A 26,616-nucleotide genomic window follows, 5' to 3' on the forward strand; every position below is an offset into this window, starting at 1 on the left:
ACTAAATAAGAGATTTTTCTCTTTCCTCAAGGTTTCAAGGCTCTGAATCCTATCTCAAACTGCTAAAAAAAAAAAAAAAAAGGTCCGTCTGTGATGTGATATGTAAGATGCGGTCAGTCTGCTTCTTCCTTCTCACCTCGAGTAGAGAGAATAGTAAGAGCAAGGCGCAGTGGGGCTGAGTTTGATGAACATGTCCGTCACCAGGCATCACTGTCCAAAGAATGACTTATCCCTCCTCTTCACTCCCTCCCAGTTATGCCCCCAGTTGGAGTTTCAACAGTTAGAAATATAAAGTTAGATATACAAAATTCTAAAGAACAGAAAGTCAATAGAAATAAAACTTCAGAGACGAAGCCGCCCCCGTGGCAGGCAGACCAAATACTGCTGATTACCGGCAAGAAAGCCTTCATTGTAACAAGGATTTGACCCTTTCTTTGGCATTCCTAAGTAACAAAAGAGAAGTGCTGCAAACCAATGATAATTAGCAATAGTTTTACTCACACCAAAAGCATGCTAATATGGTACTTGATAAAGATGAAATAATCTGTTTACTTAGCTAAGAAAAAATTACACTATTTTTGAGCAACGGAAAGTCAGTGCAACATTATTAATTGAATGACCCATAATTGCTGCATTGTTCCGGTGTTTATCTTAGACTCTGAGTGAGTGGGTTTTCCTTGATGCTAATCCCATTAAAAGCAAAATGGATCGCAGTTTCAACTCTCTGTTCCTTAAAAAATAGTGATAATTGACAAACTGTTTAATAGCAGGTGTCATTTTACAGATGGCCAGACTGAAGAGCAGAATAACTTAGGAAAAATGAACTTTTACCTGTTTCATAGCTGTACACACACACACACACACACACACACACACACATATATATATTTTCAGAAAGTCCTCAAACAGTAGAATAACCAAAAATATCTTATGCCTTATGCATATAGGAACACAGCAGACAAAAAGACCAAATATGATACGAAACTATTTATTTCAAGGATAATCTTTTTATTGGGACCTTAATACCCTTGCCATTCTTGCCATCTCACCCATTCTTTGCCCTCCCTTCTCCCTGCTTCCCTGAGTGGACCCTTACACACCATTCATTGTTATGTAAAAGGAGTGCTTGGAATGGACACAAGGTGCTCTGTCTTGGAGCTCAAGACCTTGATCTTAGAAGCTTGAAAGAGTAAGAACTATATCCTAGGGGTCTGATCTGACAGGCGGGACTATGAACTACAGAGTCAAGCTTCCTGATCCTTTCAAATATTTGGGGAAAAGAAATAAGTCCTTCTTGGCAGTTTTCCAACATCCTCCACTATATTTAAGTGGTTTCTAGTGCTTAGAAGACCCATTCCTATAGACAATCTTATTTCTGAGAAATAGACAAATTAAAGCCATATTCATAAACTGATTCTAAGTTTGTCCAAAAGTAATTTTCCTATTCATCATGACTCCAAAAACAATAGAACAAAGTGTCATGTCTCACAAAAAGGTTTTCTGTCTAAGCCTCACTTAATCCTCCATTATGTGGGAACACTGTAATTTAAAACAACTAATTAAACAGTTGCTATATATCTGAAGTGACATTTAAAATAGCTAAGTACCTCTAGGACTAAATGGATCTTAGCATGATTATCAATGGCTGCTAATATCACAGAGGGGCAGTTAGACATTAGGTGCCTCCTGATGGAAATACATACCTTTATATACAAAGTGTTGTTGCCCTTATACACACACACACACACACACACACACACACACACACACAACCTTGCATGTGTTCAAGCCTCTAGACTAGTGCTATTTTCAACTGGAGCAGGGGAGGGGAATTCTGCTCCCAGAGGACATTTGACACTGTCTAGAGACACTTTTGGCCATCACAATTGGGAGGTGCTGCTGGCTTCTAGTGGATAGAGGCCAAGGATACTGATAGCTATTCTACAATGCACAGGACAGCTCCCCACAATAAAGAATGATTTGGACCCAAATGTCATTACTTCCGAGATGGAAAAACCTTACTCTAGATCTCACTACCAATTTCTAGGAAATACAGGGGACAGAAGAACATGTTAAAGGACATCAGAGGGTGGGTGCAATGAGCAAAACCCAGACTATGGGAAACTCCAGAACAAGTCACTTGCTAACTCCAACATATAGATTTTCTTTGGATTTTTATTTAAATGACACTGTAAAAAAATAATAAGCCAATTGAAGAATTTTTAAAACTGAATGGATATCTGATTACTTTAAAGAACAGTTATTAACTTTTAGGTGTGATCATGACACTGTAATGTTTCAGTCCTTATATTTTAGCAATATATATACTGAATTATTTAAAGACAAACTTATATATCTGAGAACTGCTTCAGAATAATGGAGAGAAGAGATATAGGTAAGACAAAATTAGCTATGAGTTGATGTAATCACTCTGCTTTTGATTATGTTTAAAACCTTCCATAATAAAAAGCTTTAAACAATCATTTTAATAATAAAATAGCTAAGTAACCTATAGGCAAAAATGCTCTGTAAACTTCTTATACAAAAGTAAAGTATTCCAAGAGCATGGGCATAGGGTTTAGACCTAGGTTAATATCCTGGTTCGTCTACCCTTACCTCTTGATCTCTGTAAAGTGGAGATGGTCCTCACACCTACTTTGTAGTACTGATTAATGCGTATATGTGGAATCTAGAAAAATGGTACAGATGAAACGATTTGCAAAGCAGAAATAGAGACACAGATGTAGAGGACAAACGTATGGACACCAAGCGGGGAGAGGGAAGGTGGGATGAATTGGGAGATTGCAATTGATATATATACACTACTATGTATAAAACAGATAACTAGTGAGAACCTACTGTATAGCACAAGGAATTCTACTCGGTGCTCTGTGGTGACCTAGGTGGGAAGGAAATCCAGGAGGGAGGGGATATATGTATACGTATGGCTGATTCACTTTGCTGTACAGCAGAAACTAACACACCATTGTAAAGCAACTATACTCCAATTAAAAAAAAAAAAATTGAATATGATAGTGATGGATGCCCTGGGAGTGACACTCCCCTTTTCCATTTCCCACAAGAGCTCCAAACAAAGACGGAAAATAAAATGAGGCAAATCCTCCCCCCAGTACTGGCACTTTTTAAAGACTTTGATCCAGGTCATTCATTTCCTTCCTGTACAAATCTGGCTGTGGCCAGGAGATCAAAGCACTAACAAGGAAGTATGAGGATTCTTTTTTAATTTCCTCTGATTTGCTTTTTTTTTTTTTTACACTCTTCCTTACAGAACACATAGCAATAAATAAATGAGGTAGAGAGAAATAGGAAAAAATACCTCATTGTAAAACCTCCTTACATGTGTGAGATTCACTTTAGGGCCATGAACCCTGAAGGATTCATGACTTGTATGATTCCAGAAACAATGAGGTTTAACTCTGGTTCAACAATTACTTGCATGTACTTAAAAAAATGAACAAAATCTTGATTAAGGATTCCTGCCCAGATATTTTACAAAGCTCACTTCCTTTCCTTCATTCCTTTCTATAAGAGCTGCTTGAATGCTTGTACCCTGCCAGCTTTTTTCCAGAAGGTCCGTCGGCAAAGTCATGAGGCAGCTGTATTGGTGACTTGAGACTTGGCTGCGGGGTGTTCACATGGAATAAATCCAAACAGTCTGTTTTGGCTGCCTTTTATTTTCCCTAAAATAGCATTTCCTGCAGTACCATTGCATTTGCAATAAAGCACTCATTTTTATCCACTTGTAAATAAGGGATAAAGACACAGACTGTTGGCTGGTGGCACAGGCCTCTGGTTCTGTTCTTGCACAAGGTAGGACTTCCTCCTTCTGTAAATAAAGTCCTTCATGAACAGTAATCATCAGACTTGGACCAGAGGACGAGCTGAGCTCTAGCTCTGCCACACACCATTTAACCCTGAACAAGCCACTCCATCCTTTGCTGGTTCAGTTACCTTATTCGTAAGACAGTATTATAATACTGGCCCTAATGTCCTCACTGAGGGGTCTAATAACAATAACCACTGGAATTTACATAACACTTTGAAGTTTATACAATACTACAAAATATAATGTATGATTTGTCTCTATTATTAATCAAAAATATTTTCTTCACTTGCCACAATAAAGAATTTATTGTTTGCTTTACAAAGTACTCAAAGGGGAGTCCTTGACTCTGGACTTGCTATCTGTGACCTCCAGACACACACTACCATCTCTAAAACTGCCGGTACCAAGTCTAAATTCTCCGTAACTTTTCCAAAGTTAAAGAAGACCCAACCTAGAGGCCACACAATCTCTTTCAAAAGAAAACATGTAAGTTAGAAATTACAACAGAACTATATCAGAAATTCTGCTAGAAAATGGAAACACAAAGGCAAATAGCACAGACTCCTCTCAAAGGAAAATAACATACAAGGGAAGAAAGCATTGGAGAAGTTTTTTGTTTTGTTTTAATGTACTGTGTGATGACAGTGAGGCTGCAGCATGAATCTGGACACACATACGAGTATTTCTTCCATTAAGAGCACAATTTGAACACCACAGTAAATAGGAACAATTTGCTCATAACCAGTTTATGTTAGCTCCCACCCTCGGCATAGAGCCATATCGGGAAGTGTAGCAAGATGGCTCTTTCATTAAGCATACAATATACCAAAGGAAGGGATTCAGAAACAGTCCAGAGAACTAAAATCCTATCAAAATGATCAAACAATAAAAGAGTTGTCCCATGAGAAGACACTAAAACCTAAATCTTTAGTTGGAAACATAATAACCAAGAAGTTTATGATCAAGGTTTCTAAGGTACACAAAATCTATCCACCGATTATTAGAATACTAGAATATTAAAATAATCCCTTGAAGTCTGAAATGCAGTATGCCAGAAAGAATGCCAGGGAAAGATATATAAAAACTCAAAGAAGCTCTGGGTAAATTCATAAATGATAGACCTATAAGCGCTTTTGAGAGAAAATGTGTATGTCTGAGACTAAAGACAGAGTTAGATGGACCAGAGGACGGACACAGCAGCATAATTAGTATATTCTTGTATTCTAACAATTCTATATAAACCTCAAGAGAGGCAGATTACTCTTTACTCGTTTGTAAGACGTGATTGCACTTTCTTATTTTGCTTATGGTCATATTTAAACATTATACATAGAATACTGTGATTGTATGCTTTATCTTGTGGTGATCAGTTACAAATTGATACAGTATTCTTCCATTACACAGATAGCCATTTTCAAAATGTAACACGTTTCCAAGGGTATTCTGGAAAACACTGAGTCCGTAAGAGCAGAAAAACTGAGACATTTGACCTAGAAGCTTACCATGGTAACGTACTAAAAGTTAAAATTGACCAAACTGGATTTTGTACTCATTGACTTCTTGTGATTCTGTGTTAAAGTTAAAAGTTTCTTACTTCAAGACATACAGAAACTTGATGTGCTAAGGCAGGACAGACTCAGAATGTCTCGCTAAAAATAGACTCCTATCAGAACATCACCTCTAATCCACAAAAGAATCCGCCAAGAGATTTCAATAACAAGAGGCATATTGTAGGCATTTCTGTCCATCAACAAATTGATTAAAATGCCAAAGGGACAAAGGTGAAACCAAATACAGTGCAAAGACTGTAAGGGACTCACGGCAGTTTTTCTCATCAGTTCCATCCAAGCAGTCTGTGGAATGGTCACATCTGAATTCTGCTGGGATACATTCACCGTTGTCACACGTAAACTGATGGCTTGAGCATGTTCTCCCAGCTGTGAAAGGAAAAAAATATTACTTTGTAATTACTGAAAAACACAGACCAACTAACAAATATGACAGTAACATTAACCCAGCTACTCTAAGGTAGACATCTTACAATGTGAAAGCAGAAGTGTTATTATCAGGATACTATCAAAATGCCCAGAATCATATCAACATTCAAGGTTGTGAGTGTAGATAATTATATTATCAACATGTGTTGAGAATACAATATAGCTTGAAAACCTATACAGTAAAAAGGATGAATGAAATAAGAATTTTGCAGGTATAGGTATTAATCAAGGATCAGTAAGGTCCCCCTCACTGAAATCCTTGTTTAAACAAGAAGGAAACATGCCAAAGAGTAAACAGTGGTTATTTCTGAGTATTAGGAATGTGGGTGATTTTTTTTTCTTTAGAGTTTTCTCTACTATATAAGCTTTCCACATTGAATACCTGTCAATTTCATAAACATAAATTTAAGCTAGCTTGATTTTATCCTAAGTTGATTAGGGTAGGTGAGAGCAGAGCACCAGCAGTTTATCAAATTTGCCTCTGGATAAAACAGACAAAATCAAATGAATCAATATTCCAAGCATCATGTGAATTCTATTCTGTGAGTCTGAGGCAGGAATCTTTTTTAAATTTATTTATTTTTATTTATTTTTGGCTGCATTGGGTCTTCGTTGCTGCACGTGGGCTTTCTCTAGTTGCGGCGAGGGGGGCTACTCTTCGTTGTGGTGCGTGGGTTTCTCATTGTGGTGGCTTCTCTTGCTGCAGAGCATGGGCTCTACGCACACAGGCTTCAGTAGTTGTTGCGCAAGGGCTTAAGTGTTTGTGGTTCGTGGGCTCTAGAGCGCAGGCTCACGAGTTGTGGCGCACGGGCTTAGTTGCTCCGCAGCATGTGGGATCTTCCCAAACCAGGGCTCGAACCCGTGTCCCCTGCATCGGCAGGCAGATTCTTAACCACTGTGCCACCAGGGAAGCCCTGAGGCAGGAATTATGATGGGACTTTTTAATTGTCCACATAAGAGAGAAGCATTTGGGGAAAAGATGATCTAATAAAAAAATAATGTAAAACTTAAAATGCAAGAGTTACCTTATAAAATCCATATTCATTTAAAATAGTATGGAACATTGCTCATAAATTACTGCTGTAAAGTTATTTCCAGTCTCCCCAAGCAGTTGTCCTTGGTAGTTCCCATCCCCTCTATGTAGTATTATTATCAAGGGGTCATCCACCACACACTGCATCACAATCTACAGCTCAGCTTTCTTCCTACTCCGTGTGGGGAGCAAGGGAAAATGGAACCAAATGGCACATCTAGCCAAAAGATAAATAACCCACCATTCATTCATTCAGTGTCCACTTATCAAGAACCTACTATCTGCTAGACAGAATACCAAGCCTTAGGGATACAAGCTGAATAAAGCATAGTCACTGCCCTCCAGAGCTTCACAACCTAGCACTGAGTACCTACTAGGTCACCCTTTTCCTCTAGGACCTTTGAGAGGCCAGCCAGAAATATCAGAGCCCAGAACAGATTTCCTAAGAACAAGGATTTCTCCCTGCTCCTTACTATGCCTGGTACTTTTCCTTCCTCCCTTCAGTCCTTCTGAACTAGTGTCCCCCACCTCCCTCCCTTTTTGCCACTCCACCTCAGATTCGGATGCACGTAACTGGACCTGATGTAGATATGCCGTGCTCCTATCTGGCCTTGACTAGCTCCTGTCTGTGCCCTCCTCAAGACTGCCATTTGTCACCACCACCACCCTCCACAGCCCTACATAGTTTGCTGGTTTCCCCTGAACCACTCTGTCCCAAGGATCACCATCTCTTTGTTGCTGGCAGACCTCATGACCAGCACTGACAAGCCCTAACAGATTGTTTAATTATACGGTCTACATTTTACCTTTACACCAAAGTCAAACTCATAAGTATTGAGAATTTCCATTATCTTCCTCAAAAGAAGGCTTCTAGTGGCTCGACTGAAGAGAGTTCATACTCCCATTGCTGGACTCAAAATTCCTGGACTTAATTCTAATTTTTTATAAATACATCCAGAACCTATTGAAGCCCACAGCATCTCCACTGCTAGTCACCTAACAAACAAGTTCCCACATGACGTAGCCATCAAAAATATCTGTTTCTTCTTTGATCTCTGTGGACAATGTCCATGTGAAAATGCCGACAGGATCTTGGCTATCTCAAAACCAACACACAGTGATGATAGATGTCCATGATTTGTGGGCTGTGCATTTAATGAAACAGAATGTGGGGAAGTTTAAAGGTGAATGCTACACAGTGATCAGAGCTGGACTTTTCCAGAGGACAACTGAGGTCAAGAGCCTAAGGTGGTTCATTACAGTCTTGTATCTTCTCTCCAATTTCCATCTCAGTCCAACTTAGACTCGCTAAAAGGTTTTAGTTTGGGGGTTTTTTGTTGTTTTTTTTTGCTTTTGTCTTGTAAAAACACAGGGAAAAGATGTTGATGTTTTCTCTTCTAGATATTGAAATTTGAATTATGAGAATGTAAAAGTCAGGACTTCTGCGGCTTTCATGCAATCATGAAAAGCCAATAGGCTAAAAAGATGGCAGGGCAGGGCAGAATAGTGGAAGAAAACTGGATGATGTCACTGATCCAAGGAATTGAGATTTTCCATTATCTTCCAATCAATTCTGGAACAATGCTACATTTAGGCTTCTTGGGTGAGATAATAAATTCCCTTTTTGCTTAACTTTTTTGAGTTGTGTTTTTCACTCTTTGCAGCCAAAAACATCCCCATTGATACAAGAATAATTTTAAATTATACAAATATCCTTAAGAGAAAGGAATGCTACAGATGACAGACATCTTTCTCACATGTTGCCATCTTACGTTCACCCAAGATTATGCTCTTGTCCAAAATTGTTTAAGCCCAATAAAACACTCTTTTCCAGTTCCATCCCAAAGAAATCAGAATGGAAGTGTCTCTTCCAGGTTACTGCCCTGAACCCCCTCGATGTCCAGGAATCAGCGGTCGCCAACGTCCTCTTCCTTGCTACTATTTGCTTTCTGGTTCCAGCTCATCCTACGATGGCTCTAGCAGCTGTCACTGAAGTGCCTCCAACAGACCTCCACTTCCACTCAGTCAGAAAGAAGAGAGTTTAATAGTGGGGCAGAAGGGGTGGAAGGTTTTGCCTGCACAGTGTGCTCCAGGAGCATGTGGACCCATCCAACTGCCAACCAGACAAATGAAGACCTCCACATACAGATACCAATAGGTGTTTTGTTTCTTTCTTAAGCATAACATAACCTGAGTTAAATACTGGGAATCTATCCCATGTCCAAATCACTGGCTATATTGATAATTCTTCAGCACATTCACACTTTCAGTATCATCCAACCCCTGAGTGAGATGGCTGGCACAGGTTCCCTTGTCCTTCAAGGCCCAACTCTGCATTTATAAAGATTCATTCCATTGTGTTTTGTATTTGTAACAGGTTGGAATTTAAGGTGTCCAAAGGGCCAAAACAAGATTCCTCTACAAGCACTTACGGCAATGCCGCCGTTCATCTGAGCCATCGATACAATCTTCTTCCTCGTCACACACCCAGTGGACAGGGATGCATAGCTCCTCACTCTGACACAGGAACTGGTTGGAACGGCAAGTAGGGTGAGCTAAAATAAACCGGAAAAAAACTCATTATGTCTAACATCCACCCTATTATACCAACAAACGATGCTCGTTTCAAAAGAAGTATGTCAACTCCTGCTCAATATATTTGATAGCAAATATAAAAAACCTTAGAGCCTGTGGAGTTTAACCAGTGTTCACTGTCAAGTAATCTCAGCAATGGCATCACAACAAAATGCTGATCCAAAGCAATACAAAATACAGAGAATAAAACAAACAGCCCAAACACACATTCATACGAAGTTATGACCAAAAAAATATTAAATTTTTAATTTCAATAAAATCAACAATGAGTTTATAATTATTAAATTATTTGAAGTGTTTTGTAATAACTAATAGTAAAACATCATGATAAATTGTAAAATCCAGGAGATTTGGAAAACAAGACCCAAAATCAAATAATTTATTATTTCCACAATTTACTTGCTTTACAATCTTCAGCAGGTTCTCTGAATCGCAATGTATGCATCATAAAATGGGGACTATATTTTTCTCACGGTGTGCTATAAAAAATAAGTAGAATGGAATATTACTCAGCCATAAAATGAAACGAAATTGAGTTATTTGTAGTGAGGTGGATGGACCTAGAGTCTGTCATACAGAGTGAAGTAAGTCAGAAAGAGAAAATCAAATACCATATGCTAACACATATATATGGAATCTAAAAAAAAAAAAAAATGGTTCTGATGAATCTAGGGGCAGGACAGGAATAAAGATGCAGATGTAGAGAATGGACTTGAGGACACGGGAAGGGGGAAGGGTAAGCTGGGACGAAGTGAGAGAGTGGCATGGACATATATACACTACCAAATGTAAAATAGATAGCTAGTGGGAAGCAGTTGCATGGCACGGGGAGATCAGCTCGGTGCTTTGTGACCACCTAGAGGGATGGGATAGGGAGGGTGGGAGGGAGGGAGACGCAAGAGGGAGGGGATATGGTGATATATGTATATGTATAGCTGATTCACTTTGTTGTACAGCAGAAACTAACACACCATTGTAAAGCAATTATACTCCAATAAAGATGTTAAAAAAAAATAAGTAGAGTAACATATGTGAAAGTACCATGTAAATAAGTTGCGAGTGATTGTCATTGGTATGTTTTTATCATCATCGTTATGGGACATTGATAAATTGTTGGTATGACTGCTCAATTATTCCTTTATCTCAGAACACACTGTTGCTGACTTTCTGCTCCTAGTGTTTAACCTAAAATGAACTCAGTAAGCCCAGAGGAGGCAAATAGATAGCACTTGATCATATCTCTACAAATAGAACTACTCCCTTACTCAAAGTGTGGTTTCCAGACTAGCAGCATCAGCATTACCTGGGAGCTTGCAGAAATGCAGAATCTCAGGTCCCACCTCAAACATATGGAACTAAGCCCTACACTTTAACAACCTCCCCAGGTGATCCATTTCTGCATGAAAGTTTGAGAAGCGCCTTATAGGACCTAATCCCCACACTTCTCCCATTTTCAAAAGCATCGTCATCCAAACAATACACCAAAGTTTGTCCTGTTGTGCCACAGGATGGCCAACGATTCAAAACAAATTTTCACCTGCTTTCTTGGTTTTTGGATGATAACCCTTGCCTGTTCACCTGTCAGAATGAATGAAATTGCAGTAGTGTGATAGATCACCTATGGCAAGGTGGGAGAGCAATGGACATAAGGGTTGGGATTAGTGCACCAACTGGGAAGCCTTTAATAAATAATTTAGCTTCTCTATGCCTCAGTTTCCTCATCTGAAACCTACCTCAGAGTATTGTTGAGAGAAGTAAATGAAGAAATATGTGAAAGTGATTTTATAATTCTTCTAAATTAAAGAGTTAAATTGGGGGTTTATAATATTATCATGTTTTTAACTATTATTTAAAAAACATAAACCACACTAGCCCCTTCTGTGACCTCTTGATAGTAATGCACACAAGTTCTACTACATCCTTTTTATAAAAACAGACTCTTCCTTGAATTACAAATGACAGCAGTACAGACAACATTATTTTTTTATTCTTGTTAGTGCACAAAATTTGCAGACTGAATAATCTGAAATAATCGTTTATAGGCTTCAGAAAACAGCTCAGAAAGTTGGTTCCATACCAAGGTCATGGGATAAGAGTAAGATAGAAACTGATGTGAATTGAACCTCGTGATCAAAAGGGACTGAATTCTTAATGCCACCAGTTCTCCATCTCAAAAGATTGGAGCTCAGTCCAATCTACTACTAAAGGCACAACTCTTTCTCTTTGTTACAGCTGAAATGACCATGAAGCACTTCTGCTACTCAGAACAGAGCTTAGCCCCACCGCTCTTCACTTACGGCAGCCAATTTCATCCGAGCCATTCGCGCAGTCTCTGGTCCCATCACACCGCCAGGACGCAATGATACAAACCCCAGGTTGGCACTGAAACTCATCACTGTGACATTCTGTAATCCCACAAGCAAGAGAAAGCCAGTTTAAAAAGTTACGCACACAGATATTTCAAAAAAAATACAAATTTTTGATGAAAACAAAAAATTATTCAACTAATTAGTAATCAAAGAATGTAAATTATTTATACAATTAGGAAAACATTTTTATGATTATATTCTGTGTCAGGGTCTGCAGGAAAGTCATTTTCACACACAGCTGACTAGAGTGCACCTTGAGGTAACCAATCTGGAAAGCAGTTTGACAAAAGGTATCCTGCTTTTTAAAAGTGCTTATTCTTTAACTTAATACTTTTACCTCTAGGTAATTTTTTTTCCCCTTAAGGAACTAAGCAGAGAATTAAAGATTTATGTGTAGAGGTTTTCATCATAGCATAATTTATAATAAAGGAAATTGCAAACCTTGTAAATGTCCAATAATATGAAAATGAATAAATTCTTATATCTATATATATCATATTAGGAACTCATTAAAATAGTTATGAAGAACTTCTAAATGATTTGGAGAAATATTTGTAATATTTCATTACACGTTATAACAAAGACAAGGATGCCAAATTTTACCTGTAACAGAGTCATATATAGCAGAAAAAAAGCACAGAAAAGGCCAGAAAGTTAAGGGTGGTTATCTCTGATACCATCATGAGTAACTTTTCATTTGTGGGACTGTGCTTTTTTCAGTTTCCCACCCTACAGTCCTTTTAAGTGCCTTTTTATTACTAAATCATATACAGCAATTTATGGTTCTTCATTCTTAGACACAAGACCAATATTATGGCTTTTTGCTTGTAACTTATTTGTAAGATGCCAGGTACGGCTCTTCTCTGCCAACAAACAAAAGCCAAAAAACAAACAAACAAAAATCTCGGCAGCCAATCAGAGTGCACAAACTTGGCATCAAACTAGCCACACTTCCAAGGGGCAGTGATATCCCCTAGTGATACCAGAAAGTGAATATAACTTAAACAAGTACATTTAATTCAACGAGTATATCCTGCAGTTTTCCTAGTTCTCCCCAGGGGACTAATTTGGCAGTTAGCGATCCTCTGAGTTTCCCCAAATATCTGACCAGCAACCTCCCCATACATTATGTGCCAAGTATGAATTTTATTTTTAAGAGAGCAGCCAACACCAGCCCAACGTGGAGAAGACTCAAAATTATTCTTTCACAAACCCATGGTGGTAGAGGAATAATTCAGGGGGGTTGAAAGAATAATTATACTTTCCTCATGTATTTAAGCAATCATGCTAAATTACCCATTTCAGTGTTTGACTAATTAAACTGAAATTAAGAGAATTTACAGATCAATTACCTACTCCTAAAATAAATAAACAATGTGCTATCCTGTCTTGTGTAAATGCAGGCCTATCATGAGCATGACATAAACACAGTTAAGTGATCTATTCCTAGGGGATATAGGTTACTTTGTTCATGGAATGTTCAAATCTGATTGTCTGGTAGTGACATACTGATTTATAATGTATGCTGCAAATGGTCAGAAACTTTCCTTGGCTAAATGGTGGTACCGAGTGGTACAGGAATACGTACACCCAAATACCTTCTATAGACTAATGCATGATGGTGGTTGGTGGTGCAGGTCTGGGGTTGGTGGTGCAGGTCTCTTATCAACTACCTTTAAAACACAACAACCTCCCTTGCAAAAATGCCCCTAAGGAATGTACAAATTCACTCTGGAATCCCAGAACTTCTCATTGGATTTTGTTCTACAAAGCAATATTTCCATGAGAGATTAGAGGCTTTGGAGGTTTAGCTATTACCACAACATATATTAAATCACTTTTATCAATTAGGTCTATTGTTAGAAATCCAACATAATACATTTGTAAATTCAGTACATTTGTTTCCCTTAGTATCTAATAATTTCTGGTTGAAAAATTATAACAATCTAAAGGTCAGTCTACTTACAAAGAGTTTCCTCTTGCTGGAAAAATCATACACTTAGAAACTGAAGCAAATTCTCAGAATAATATACTGCCTGTTTTTAAATATATGTATAATTAGTGTTATTTCTTAAGCAACATTTTTGTTTATTTTTTTTTTCTTTTTTCATTTCTTAAGCAATTTTTATTACAAGTCAAATTTTGAGTTTGTTTTTGCTAAAATATGAAGTTAAGCACATCATGAAAAGAACACAAAATAGATACCCGAAAGTCATTTTTTAAGCACTTCAAAGTCAATTATTTAAAAATCACACATTAGGGCTTCCCTGGTGGCTCAGTGGTTAAGAATCCACCTGACAATGCAGGGGACGCGGGTTCGTGCCCCGGTCCGGGAAGATCCCACATGCCGCAGAGCAACTAAGCCCGTGCGCCACAACTACTAAGCCTGAGCTCTAGAGCCCACAAGTCACAACTACTGAGCCCATGTGCCACAACTATTGAAGCCCGCGCGCCTAGAGCCCGCGCTCCACAAGAGAAGCCACCACAATGAGAAGCCCGCTCACCGCAACGAAGAGTAGCCGCTGTTCGCGGCAACAAAGACCCAATGCAGCCAAAAATAAATAAATGAATTTATTAAAAAAAAAATTCCCAATGCTAAGCCCAGCAGCTGGCATTATAGGGAAAAAAAAATCACACATTAAAAAAAAAATTTAAACTGATAGGGGAAGTTTTACAATTATGTAACTCTTTCTAGTTAGTATTTTTCACATTTGACCTCCCAAATACTCAGTTATCTAAAGTAATATATCAAGCCCAATTTACTCAACTTATCAACAGATCCATGGTAATTCATTTGTCAAGTTCATCTTTTCAATATTAACTTCCATGCCTGTTATAACTCCCAAATGACTATTGTTTGGAAACATCTCTGCAGAAGAACAAATGGATACTCTATCATTTGCTGGGTGGCATCTTAGTAATCAACCAAAGGCTCCACTAGTGTCAGAAGACTGTCATCCATTCTATTACAAAGGAAATATGTGTTGTTGAAAAACAAACTGCTAGTATAGCACAGGGAACTCTATTCCATAATTTGTAATAACCTATATGGGAAAAGCATCTGAAAAAGAAAAGATATATGTAGATATAAAACACAATCACTTTGCTGTACACCTAACACAACATTGTAAATCAACTATTCCCCAATATAAAATACATTTTTTAACAATAATAAAATAGAAATCAAACAAAAATAATAATAAAGTTCCGAAACAGGCAAAAATAAATTTAAAAAAACACACACTGTTAGTGAAAAGGTCTAGATCAAGTTTGATAACAATTTCAGCTGCCCCTGATTTCAATTGGTTTGTATGCACTTTATTTTCTGAGAGTTTTTTTTGCACAGGCTCCGGACGCGCAGGCTCAGCAGCCATGGCTCACAGGCCCAGCCGCTCCGCGGCATGTGGGATCTTCCCGGACCAGGGCATGAACCCGTGTCCCCTGAATCGGCAGGCGGACTCTCAACCACTGCGCCACCAGGGAAGTCCTGAGAGTTTTTTTTTAAATAAGTAGCCTTTACTCATAACCCCTCCAAAGGTTACTACATATTATCTATACTTCATTGTTTAATAATCTGAAGTCCAAAGAAGATGGGAGTGGGGGAATTTCATACTTTGGAGCTAAACATAGTTTATGAAAGAAAAAAATCTAAATAGAGCAAAATTTAACACTTCTTTCAACAAATGGTGTCTAGACATCCATATTCAACCAATCCATTTTTAACCAAGAGGTAATTTTGCAAACAATCTTTTATAACTTTAAAACAGTCTCCCTCTAATAAAAACCAAAGAGGAAAACATCATAATCCACACTGAAATAAAAACCTATTGTTAAGAACCAGGCAGTCATTGACAAGGAACCATTAGAACCAAAGGGACACCCTACTTTCCCAGGCTGGCCCTGCCTTTCCCAAAAATCAAAATAGATGGTGCAAAGATGAAAAAACTATTTGTGTGGTACTTAAATGGTATGCACCATTCTAAGTACTTTGTAAACTTTTTGTAAACTTTGTCATTTAACCTTCATAACAACCCTACAAGATAGACGTCATTATTATGCATATTTTACAAATAAAGAAACTGAGACACAGAGCAATTCAGTAACTTACCCAAGATCAAATAGCAAACATGTGCAAAGCAAGATCTGAATCTGACAATTCTGGTCCAGCATCTGTGCTGTACTACCAGTGCTCTATGTTCTCTTCAAACCAGAAAAAAAAAAAAAAATTCCACCAAAAAAATGAATGTAAAAATTTGATTATTTTCCAAAGTTGCTATCAACATTCACTGGATTCATTAACTGGACTGGTGTGGAATCCACACCACACCATATGCTCATACAATACAATTGCAGAAGAGTAGTCTACTTAGCAACAAACATTGCACATAAAAACAAAGGAAAATTTGCAACAATCAAAAGCAATGCAAGGAGGGAGGGGTGTGGGGGAGGGATGTATTGGGAGTTTGGGGTTAGCAGATGCAAGCTATTATACAGAGAATGGAAAACAAGTTCTCACTGCATAGCACAGGGAACTATATGAAATATTCTGTGATAAACATAATGGAAAAGAATATGAAAAAGAATGTATATATATATGTATAACTGAATCACTTTGCTGTGCAGTAGAAATTAACACAACATTGTAAATCAACTACATTTCAATAAAATAAATTTTTTTAGAAAGAGCAATGCTGGAAAAAAAAGAAAAGAAAAAAAAGCAATGCAGGGAAATCAAAAAAAGTTTCAATCTCTTCAAGAAAAATTACAATAGACATAGGGATAAACTTGGTTTTCAACGTTATAGAGCCCCAAGCTGGAGAAAAACAAGAGTAATCCTTTCTTCATAAATAGCCATAGCCCAAGCTTCCTGGTTTAAGTGTTGGACTAAGAATGTGTTAAGATAAGATACTGGAGTAACAGATAATGCCTAGAGGAGGGAAGAAGTTTGTTTTTCCAGAAGGGGCACAGCGCGGAATGGAGAGCACCACGTCTGTATCCTTTACAAACTCTGGCACAGTGCTAGGCACATGTGGGACAGTAAACACGCATTCACCAGGTAATGAAGATTTCTCTTTGTAAAATTACATATCAGAGATTCATAAAACCATCAAGGCAAACAATGAGTCTTTTAATTGGAGTTTACTATCTTAAATCTATAGAAAGAAAAATGAAACCTGGTATAATTTGAAATAGGAGGAATATCTAAACGTTTTAAAAAGAGAAAAACATTGAGTCATACTAATGTTTCATTCTTTTTTGAATTTTTTTAAACTTATTTATTTTGTTTTATTTTTGGCTGCACTGGCTCTTCGTTGCTGCGCTGGGGGCTACTCTTCATTGCGGTGTGTGGGCCTATTGCAGTAGCTTCTCCAGTTGCGGAGCACAGGCTCTAGGCACGCAGGCTTCAGTAGTTGTGGCATGCAGGCTCTGTGGTGCAGGCTCAGTAGTTGTGGCATATAGGCTTAGCTGCTCAGCAGCATGTGGGATCTTCCCGGACCAGGGCTCATACCCGTGTCCCCTGCATTGGCAGGCGGATTCTTAACCGCCGCACCACCAGGGAGGCCCCCTAATGTTTCATTCTTTTGCCCTTTCCTTATAAGAGTTTCTTTTTCCTCTCATGAATTCTCTTATTAGAAGAAAAAGGCAAGTCGTAGTCAATGGAACATTGTTCAAAGTTAACAGAGTAAGGTAATTTCTGTGGCAAATCCTACTTTCCGGCTAGATCCTCTAACATGTGCTGGTCTTTCCAGACACTTTTGGTCTACCTGAGGAGGCACATGTGCTCTTTTTAAAAACACGTAACACTGCGTGGCACTTTAATAGTCTTACCTCCACTGAACTCAAAGAAATACATTCCTTAATTCACCCATAATTTTTACTTCACTTTTTCGGTACTTTGTTTTTATTCCCTTGGTATTGACAGACATACTTGTGATGTTTATAAGCTGGGTGATGGTTTACTACAATTCTCACACCTTGTCCACACCAACAAGGCCAGTCCCCTTTTGAAGATTTAAAGGCACTTGCTAATTTCCAAACTTGACACTGCAGCCATGACTGCCAAGGGTAACAAACTGTCTGGAGACCCTGCCCTGCCTAATGTCAACCGGTGGAATAGCCACCAACTCAACTGATGGAACTGAAACAAGACGGGTACAGCAAACCAGGCTACTACTCTTTCTGTACAACATTTTAGCTGCCTGGTTTTCAGAACAGTTCACCAAATAGGTGGCCAGAATTATTCTTTTTTTTTTCAATCCAGTTTACAAACAACTGAGTTGACTGCTTTTTCCAAATTATTGTTTCAGAGCCCTGATGTTTTGATAGAGGAAAACAATATTGATATTGAGAGGACATTTCAAGAAGTCAAAGACTTTGAGGGAAACCCACAAGCCAGCTGATGTGTGATCATGTACATACATCACTTAAATGAAATTTTTTTTTAAGAAGGACCAAAAGAATATGATGTCAGATTCAATAAAGCCACACACGAAAAATATCATACCCACTGTGTGCAAAACTTTGTTCAAGGTTTGTGGAAGAAACAAAGAATAAGATATGATCCTTTGTTTTAATAGAACTTACAAATTTATTGGGGACAAAAGTTATTTATGCATTATAAATTAAATAGCCATGTAACAACAACAGCTGCTGTTTGTTGAGCATCTACTATGTGTTGGACAATATAAAAAGCTTTATACACATCCTTTTTTTTTTTAGAGATTTAATTTTATTTATTTTTGTCTGTTTTGGGTCTTTGTTGCTGTGCGTGGGCTCTCTCTAGTTGTGGAGAACTGGGGCTACTCTTCATTGCGGTGCGCGGGCTTCTCATTGCGGTGGCTTCTCTTGTTGCGGAGCACGGGCTCTAGGCGCATGGGCTTCAGTAGTTGTGGCACGCGGGCTCAGTAGTTGTGGCGCACGGGCTCGAGAGCACAGGCTCAGTAGTTGTGGAGCACAGGCTTAGTCGCTCTGCGATATGTGGGATCTTCCCAGACCAGGGCTCGAACCCATGTCCCCTGCATTGGCAGGTGGATTCTTAACCACTGCACCACCAGGGAAGTCCCTATACATATCTATTGGATCCTCTTAGAAATATGTGAAGTGAGATTTATATTTATTTAATAGAAGGGGAACTTGAATCTCAAGGGCATTAATCAAATTCCCACAGATGCAGAAAATGTCAAAGTTTGATTCAGACCCAGGGCCTGTGTGATTTCAGAGCCTGTGCTCTATTCCTCAACCCCCATCCCACAAAACAAATGACAGCTTTCAATCACCCAGAATTTATTAAGTGCCAGCAGTATTTTAAGTGTTTCCCATAGATTATCTCACTTATCCTCACAACAATCCTATGAGATGGTACTAATAGCCCCATTTCATAGATGAGAAAACTGAGGCTTGACCAAATCTCACAACTGGTAGGTGGGGAAGCAGGGATTCACACCTAGGTAGTATGACTCCAAAGTTGTGCCATATGACAGTAGATGATTTCGTTCCAAATAAGCAGCAGAGGTAATAAGAACCGATTGTCTCAGGGAGAAAAAAATGAATACCACAAGATGATGCAATGAGAGAGGCTTCATGAAGGAGAATAAGACTGCCTTGGGCCTGTGTGAAAGAGCAGGACTTGGCTGGGGGTGGGGGGGCGTGAAGGAGGGACCGTGCTTTGTGCAAGGGCCCAAACAACTTGAGGGAGGCCCAGCATGGGTGAGAGGGGAATAAGCAGGCCTCCATGGCCCAAGTGCAGGGAAGCTCTTCTAAAGTGGGGGACAACCAAGCTGGGGAGATGGGGAAGAAAGGGCCTTGAATGCCAAGAACAGAGTGACATGATCAAATGGGTTGAGAGTGAGAAAGCTTAGAAATCTCTAGTGCCAGTAACTATATTAAAACTAAAAGTCGCTCTGGGTAGATGCAAATCTGAATGAGGATATAGACTTTGGCCATGAGAAGGGCTTGGGCTCCTCAGAACCCTGCCCAGAGCATGAGCTCAGTGAACAGGCCGGTGGGTGGTTCACCAAGAGGCTCTGGCAGGGATGGGGCTCACCCTGCAGCCCCTCCAGTTGCCCCAGGCCCGATCCAAAGCAGCTCCAATGCATGGCAAATGGCCAACAGTTTCCACAGGTGCCACCCAAGGCCTCCTAGTGTCCTGTTCTCTCCAAGTTGAATGCATGTGTCTGAGCATCCAGCATGAGGAATTCAGCCAGACCTCGAGAGACAGAGGATCTCAAAGACTGCTGAAATATTTGCTTAATAATTCTTAAAGTGCCTTTTCAATGATCCAAAGCCGGCAGCATAATATGATGCACTATCAGAGAAGCCTCTCAATTCTGAGAAGCGGGAAGCTACATTTCCACCTTTCCTAACTCAGCTATTCCTCACGCATTTTGTTTAAACACTAGCTACCTGCCTTTCTCCCCTTTCCCCATCTCTTCCACATCACTTCTTTTTCACCGAGCACCTCCTCGACCTACAACCCGATGGTTCATCAGCACTGAAGTGCATTATAAATAAAACCACGCTTCTCAGGGGTTCCTGACAGGATGTGATAGGCATGTAGGATGGGATAATTATTCAACTGCCGTGGGCAAAGCAGGATGTCTAGCGTCCCTGGCCCCTGACATGTGGAATGCCAGTAGTGCCCATCCCCCGTCCCTGTGACATACATGTCCAAACACCCCTTGAGAGTGGTGGTACCACCCCCAGTTGAGAACAACTTAGAACCTCTAAGCAGCATGGACATTCAGAACTCAAAATGTCTTAACCCACATGAAAGAGATCATCTACGAAACCCCCTGTAAATAAAAAAATTCTTCCCTCCTAAAGATAATAAAATTTCTTAAGCGGCAATCGCACTCCCTCCCACCCATCAATGAGAGGGCCTGAGATTGGGCAATATCATGCCACAGCTGCTAGTACTAGCACCTTGAAATGAACTCCCCTGGGAGTGTGGTAAAGCATCTCAGTTCCAGGGAGGCCTGCTTCACCCTGGAGAGCTCCACGGGGCATCCCCAGGCTTACCCATTCAAGGGTGGGGGGAGTCACACAAAAAAACAAGCCCCAAATCTGAAGTCCTCAAGCAGTTCTTCACTAATGGAAAAGGTCATTGCTATGAAAAACAGTCATAAACACACCTGCCCATGGTGCAATGTTTTCCCGTCTGTGTAATTATCAGAACAAAAGAAAAAACTTTTTTCAAATGTCCTCTCTCCACCCCTGCCACATACGCTCACAAAAAAATAAAGATATGAATTGACAATCATCTAAGTGCCTAAAACATTTGAAAGAATCTCTAAGTTTTGACCAAGAACACTCAGCAACGAAAACTTTCTGCCAGCCATTACCAAACACTGAAACTGTGTTTGTATTAGTCTTTCCTGTATTTCCTCATATAATCCATGCAGTGTTTTCTCTATCAGCTGAATCACTGAGGTTCCTATAGGTGGACTCCTCCTCCACATGGGAAAAAACTAAGTCCAAGACCTTTGTCCCCACTCCCCCGCAAGGAACTAACTGGTTATCTGATGGCCAAAGAGCTACATTTATAGGATGCTGAAAAGACCACTATCCAAAGAGAAGAAAGTTTAAGATAGTCTGCCTGCTCTGGTTAATAAGAACCCAATGACTCAAACTCCATGAGAAAAGAGTACAACACCCTTCAACACAATGTTTTAACATGACTTGTACAAAAACTATAAATCCCCTCATTTAAGAGCTGATTTCCAACCCCAACCGCCCAGAGTATTCCTATACAGCTTACTGATTTGCAGGATAAATTATTGGAAGATGGTTGAACAGAATCAAAAGCTAAAAAGGAAAATCACACACATGTGAGAAATAAGTGACTACACAGATCTCCAGATCAGCTTTCCTGCTTAAGGCTTATTACATAGGGTGTGATAGACCCACTCTCAATCCTAATACAGAGTTTATAAATAGCACCAAACCAGGGTTTTTCTGATTAATTAGTCCCAAGTGTTGAACCATACGTCACATCAACACAGGTGTGTTAAAGCTGCAAGCATCACTGCTGTTTTGGTCACCTTAACAAGCAAATTAGATCACCAGGTTATCAAGTGAACAATGGCTTGATACCAGAAGTTATGACAATAGCAGCAGAAGCAGAAGAAATTGACTCCCAACTGGTGGATTTGGGGATGATTCTCTATAGTCACAGGGCAAATCATTTGTAACTACTAAACGGATCTTCTGGATTGAATCATACAAACACCTTTTTGTTCTGATCTTGTTTTAGTTTTTCTTTAACTTTTATTATTGACTTTATTGAAGTGCAGTTGATTGACAATATTGTATTAGTTTCAGGTGTACAACACAGTGATTCAATATTTTTATAGATTATACTCCATTTAAAGTTATTACAAAATAATGGCTATATTTCCTTGTGCTGTACAATTTTTCCTTGTTTTCATTTAACAAACACTTTGCTGTATTCTTTATCCCTTACTCTATGTTATTTCATTCTTTTTTTTTTTAATTAATTAATTTATTTATTTCTGGCTTTGTTGGTTCTTCGTTGCTGTGTGTGGGCTTTCTCTAGTTGTGGCGAGTGGGGGCTACTCTTCGTTGTGGTGCACGGACTTCTCACTGTGGTGACTTCTCTTGTTGCAGAGCACAGGCTCTAGGTGAGCCGGCTTCAGTAGTTGTGGCGCACGGGCTCAGTAGCTGTGGCTCACAGGCTCTAGAGCGCAGGCTCAGTAGTTGTGGCGCACGGGCTTAGTTGCTCCGCGGCATGTGGGATCTTCCAGGGCCAGGGATCCAACCCGTGCCCACTGCATTGGCAGGCAGATTCTTAACCACTGCACCACCTGGGAAGCCCTGTTATTTAGTTCTTGACCATTCACAATAGTTACACCAATAGGCTCTCAAGACATGAAAAGGGAGAAGAGGCAGAAATAGAGGAAGAAAGAGAAAAGAGGAAAGAGGAAGAGAGAGGGGGAGGAAAGGAGAGATATCAAGGTCAACAATTAGCATCCAAACACTAAATTTAATGAGACCTTGCATCCTGCACCCTAACCACAATTTGATACAAAATGGGAACTCATTCTTATCTAGCTATGGCCCAAATCCAGGCTGGAAGAGTTTGTAATTGGTAAGTGGGTTTATGAGTCACAAATCTCAGCTAGCAACTAAATAAGCTCTCATTCTAAATGTGTATATTTTCAGAAAGTAGAGATCAGGTATATTTTTATATATAATATATATAATTTCCTATATGTGTATGAAATTTACTCTGAAACAACAAATACTTACGCATCCATAAGCAAGTCTGATGACAACTCTGACCAGAAATGTTGATCATGGCAGGACTTATGGTGGCTTATCACAGTGTTTACACACTGACTTTTATCAATTTGTTAGGAGACCAGTTGAGGTGAGCACACATGCATGACTCAGCCTTGATGATTTAGTTATGGCCATGTATGGCTTCTGCCAACAACAAATTTTCCTAAACTCTTAAGAAATACTGTGCAGCAACAATGTGAAAATATTTCCACCAATAAGTTTAAAAGCCTGTTCCTGGGCAATAACTACTGATAACCAATCATCTGGTAAACTGAAGTCAACATTTTTAGTACATATGTATTGTGTCATTAACTTTTTTTAAAAAAACTGGTTTTGTTGTTTTACAGTGTTTTTGTACTTTTTTCTCTGCTAGTGGTGTTCTATCTCAGAAAGGATCTTATAAGCAGGAGCTCAAAATTCTTCCACCATGACCTGATATATGAAAAATAAAGAACAGAAAAAGTAAATGAGATTAAGACACCAAAAGAAGAGTGATAGTAAGGTGGCAAGAATTTATTATGATTCTACCAATAACAGAGCATTATTCTAAAGTGTGAGCTCCTAAAAGCAGGAATAAATACCTCTGTAATCCCAGTGCCTAGCACAGAACGTCCTAGTACCCAGATGACCCTCAATAACTAAACGATATATGATGCATTGTAATATAGGGGTGAAGTTGATTTCCAAAAGGTGATAAAGTCATGAGATCATGATGACTTGTGTACTTTTTTAATAGATCCTGCTGTTTAGAGCCACTGTTTCTTCCAATCTAATTACCAACTGAACAATTATCTTCCATACTGACCCTCATGAGAGTCCAGAAAGACTCTTAAGAAGTCAACTCCAAATCCTTAGGAACCTATTTATACGTCCAGGTCATTCTCTGCTATTTCAATAAAGAATGGGACTTCCCCTCCCCCCGCCCCACCCATATTATACAAAACATTTATATTCAGCATTACTCTGTAGTAGAGAGTACTCTATACCTTCCCCCACAAAAAATAGGAGGGAGAAAAAGAAAGCTACTGGAGAATATCTGATTCCACAAATCAAAATTTGTAATTTTTATTGTAAGCAATTTGCTAACATAAGCACGACTTTAGTTTCCCTATAGAGTCAAAGGTAAAGCTGATTTTGTTAACTTGAGAGTCTATAAAATAGGATTTATTACATTTACAAAGATTTTCATGGTAAAATGACACGAAATTTCCTGTGTCTCCTCTACTATACTGATTTTAGCAATTGAGCAAAAAGAACTTCAGGACATGCCTCACCAGCAGGTTATCTGTTAAACCAGGGGTTCTTTGGCCCCGGTTTGTTATGCCTGGGCTTAAACAACATTTACGGGTCTCCAAATGACTTCCAGGCTCTATAAATGTCATCACTTCATGTTATAATGTGAAACTCAATAGCTTGTTGACACAGAATCAACAATATTATATTGTCACCCACTGATACCCAATGTGTAATGAAATGGTGTTTGGGTTTCTGACTATATATGGTGAATTTATAATTCCCCCAATATTAAGAGCAGCTTAAATAAAATTACAGTTTATCTGCCATGACTATCAGAAGCAGGAAGAAAAAAGGTAGCATATATTTCCTAAGATTTCACCTAATCTGTATTTTAAGTATCAATAAGTAGTGACAGTAAGAACTTATTGTCACAATAAATAGAAACTGTTAACCATGCATTAAAATAGAATCTTAGAATTCTAATGCTGGAAAAATGTAATGGTTTCAGTAATAAACTATACTAGGAAGTATATACAATAAAATCTCTATTAACTGACACAAACAAATTAAAACCATTGGAATCTTGTCTGCATTACACTTTTTGAAAAAGTAATTACAAGAAAATAAACTGATATTAGGGATTTGGTCAAGAACAGAGTTTTAAGTCTGGAAATTGGGCATCTAGAATTATACAGTGCTGACTTAGACAATGAATGAATGAACTGATATTCAGAATATAGGTTCTTAGGTATTATAACAAAGACAATTTAAATCCAGTCCAGTAAGAAATTCAGATTTCTCAATAAGTGCTGAAATAAGAAGATAGTGATGGAGAAAATACTACACTAAGAACCAGGACACATGGGTGGCACTGACTACTGTCTCCATATCATTCAAAAAGTTCCATGAGGGCAGGAACTGTTTGTTTTATTCAACATTAAATCTTCAGTCAGTATTTGTTGCTTAACTGACTTGGCTTGGTGAACTGGGATTTAAACTCTGATACACAGTTTCCTTACCGGCAAAGTTTCTGACCTGCAAAACCAGGTTCTGGTGAGGATTAAAGAGGTCCCTGTAAACCACTAGCATAAAGCCTGAAGTACAGCAGTCCCTCCGTGAAGGGTGGTTCCCTCCTGGGCACACCCACTTCTCATCCATCTCAAACATTCTAACAGCCTAGGAAGGAAAATATTTGGGGACCAATGTCTTCACCAGATAAGACCTGTTTGTTCCCTTAATAATTAAATGAGAGAAAACTCCCAAAGCCTAAGCCACCTTTCCTGTGGGAGGCTCAGCATTTAGAGGAAGGATGGAAGGTGGCTGCCTGTCCATGAACAAAGTAGCCACTGGCCCAGTCTGAGGTCAAGGGCAAGACTGAAAATCAAGATTTATCCTAGGACACACAGGTCAAGCTAGGGCCAACACCAAGCTTGCCACTGGTTTCCTATTTTCTCCTTTATGCATTTTCCTATTTTCCTACAACAAGCATTTTTATTCTTCGTCTATTTTAAATCACTCGATCTCAGGTGAGCCTCTGGAGTCTTCATGTGGAATACCGTAAGTGTATAATTTCAACACACACACACAAAATTCGATGATAAATACAGAGGCTTTCCCAGAGCGGACTTTAAATCATTATACTGCACGTTAAACTTGGACACGGTGACCTTTTGATAGTCATAAAAGTATTCCCATTGACCTCAGCGCTCGCCTCAACATATGGCACAGAACTGAGGACATAAAGAAATCCAGGATTTTAATCAACTGAAGCTAAGCTAAAAAGCTCTTCATTTAGAAAGCTCATAAATTCTCCAGGGCGTAGGTTCAAAACAATGAAATTTCAAATTCTTCCTTAAAATGCTAAGATATTCATTATCCTAGTTTCTAAACGTTCTCTTACGTAATAGAAAAATGCTACAAATGCACACATTCTTTGACTAAAATCATTTGTGATTATGCCTTGCAATACATTCGAAGGAAAACTTGATTATCACCTTCAGTTATTACCTTCTCTCTGGTTGAATAAGAATGGATTTACGTGAACCTAGACACCCAACCCTTCCAAAAGGAGGAATAAAATATCCCATCATTGCCATGACCCCAGCATCAGGCTTCCCTCGTAATGAAACAGAGAGATCTCACCACCCTCCTAAACAGTCTCCACCTCACAGAGCAAAGGCTCCAAACTCAATTCAATCCAACAGCATGTTGAGGCTCTGGAAGACCATTTATCTATGC

At 39.0% G+C, this 26,616-nt stretch overlaps 1 protein-coding gene across 1 annotated transcript in view; it reads right to left on the reverse strand.

Annotated features, from left to right (window-relative positions):
• Positions 1 to 25,545, reverse strand: part of LRP2 (LDL receptor related protein 2) — a 174,828-nt gene extending 149,283 nt beyond the window's left edge. The window contains exons 1-3 of the mRNA XM_049712547.1: positions 25,398 to 25,545; positions 11,770 to 11,877; positions 9,310 to 9,432 (exon numbers count right to left, since the gene is read on the reverse strand). Of these exons, the coding sequence (XP_049568504.1) occupies positions 9,310 to 9,432; positions 11,770 to 11,877; positions 25,398 to 25,545 (379 nt within the window). The remainder of the gene's footprint in view (positions 1 to 9,309; positions 9,433 to 11,769; positions 11,878 to 25,397) is intronic.
• Between the last annotated feature and the right edge of the window lie 1,071 nt (positions 25,546 to 26,616).

The sequence above is a fragment of the Orcinus orca genome, chromosome 7 (assembly GCF_937001465.1).
Source record: "Orcinus orca chromosome 7, mOrcOrc1.1, whole genome shotgun sequence".
Lineage (NCBI taxonomy): Eukaryota > Metazoa > Chordata > Mammalia > Artiodactyla > Delphinidae > Orcinus > Orcinus orca.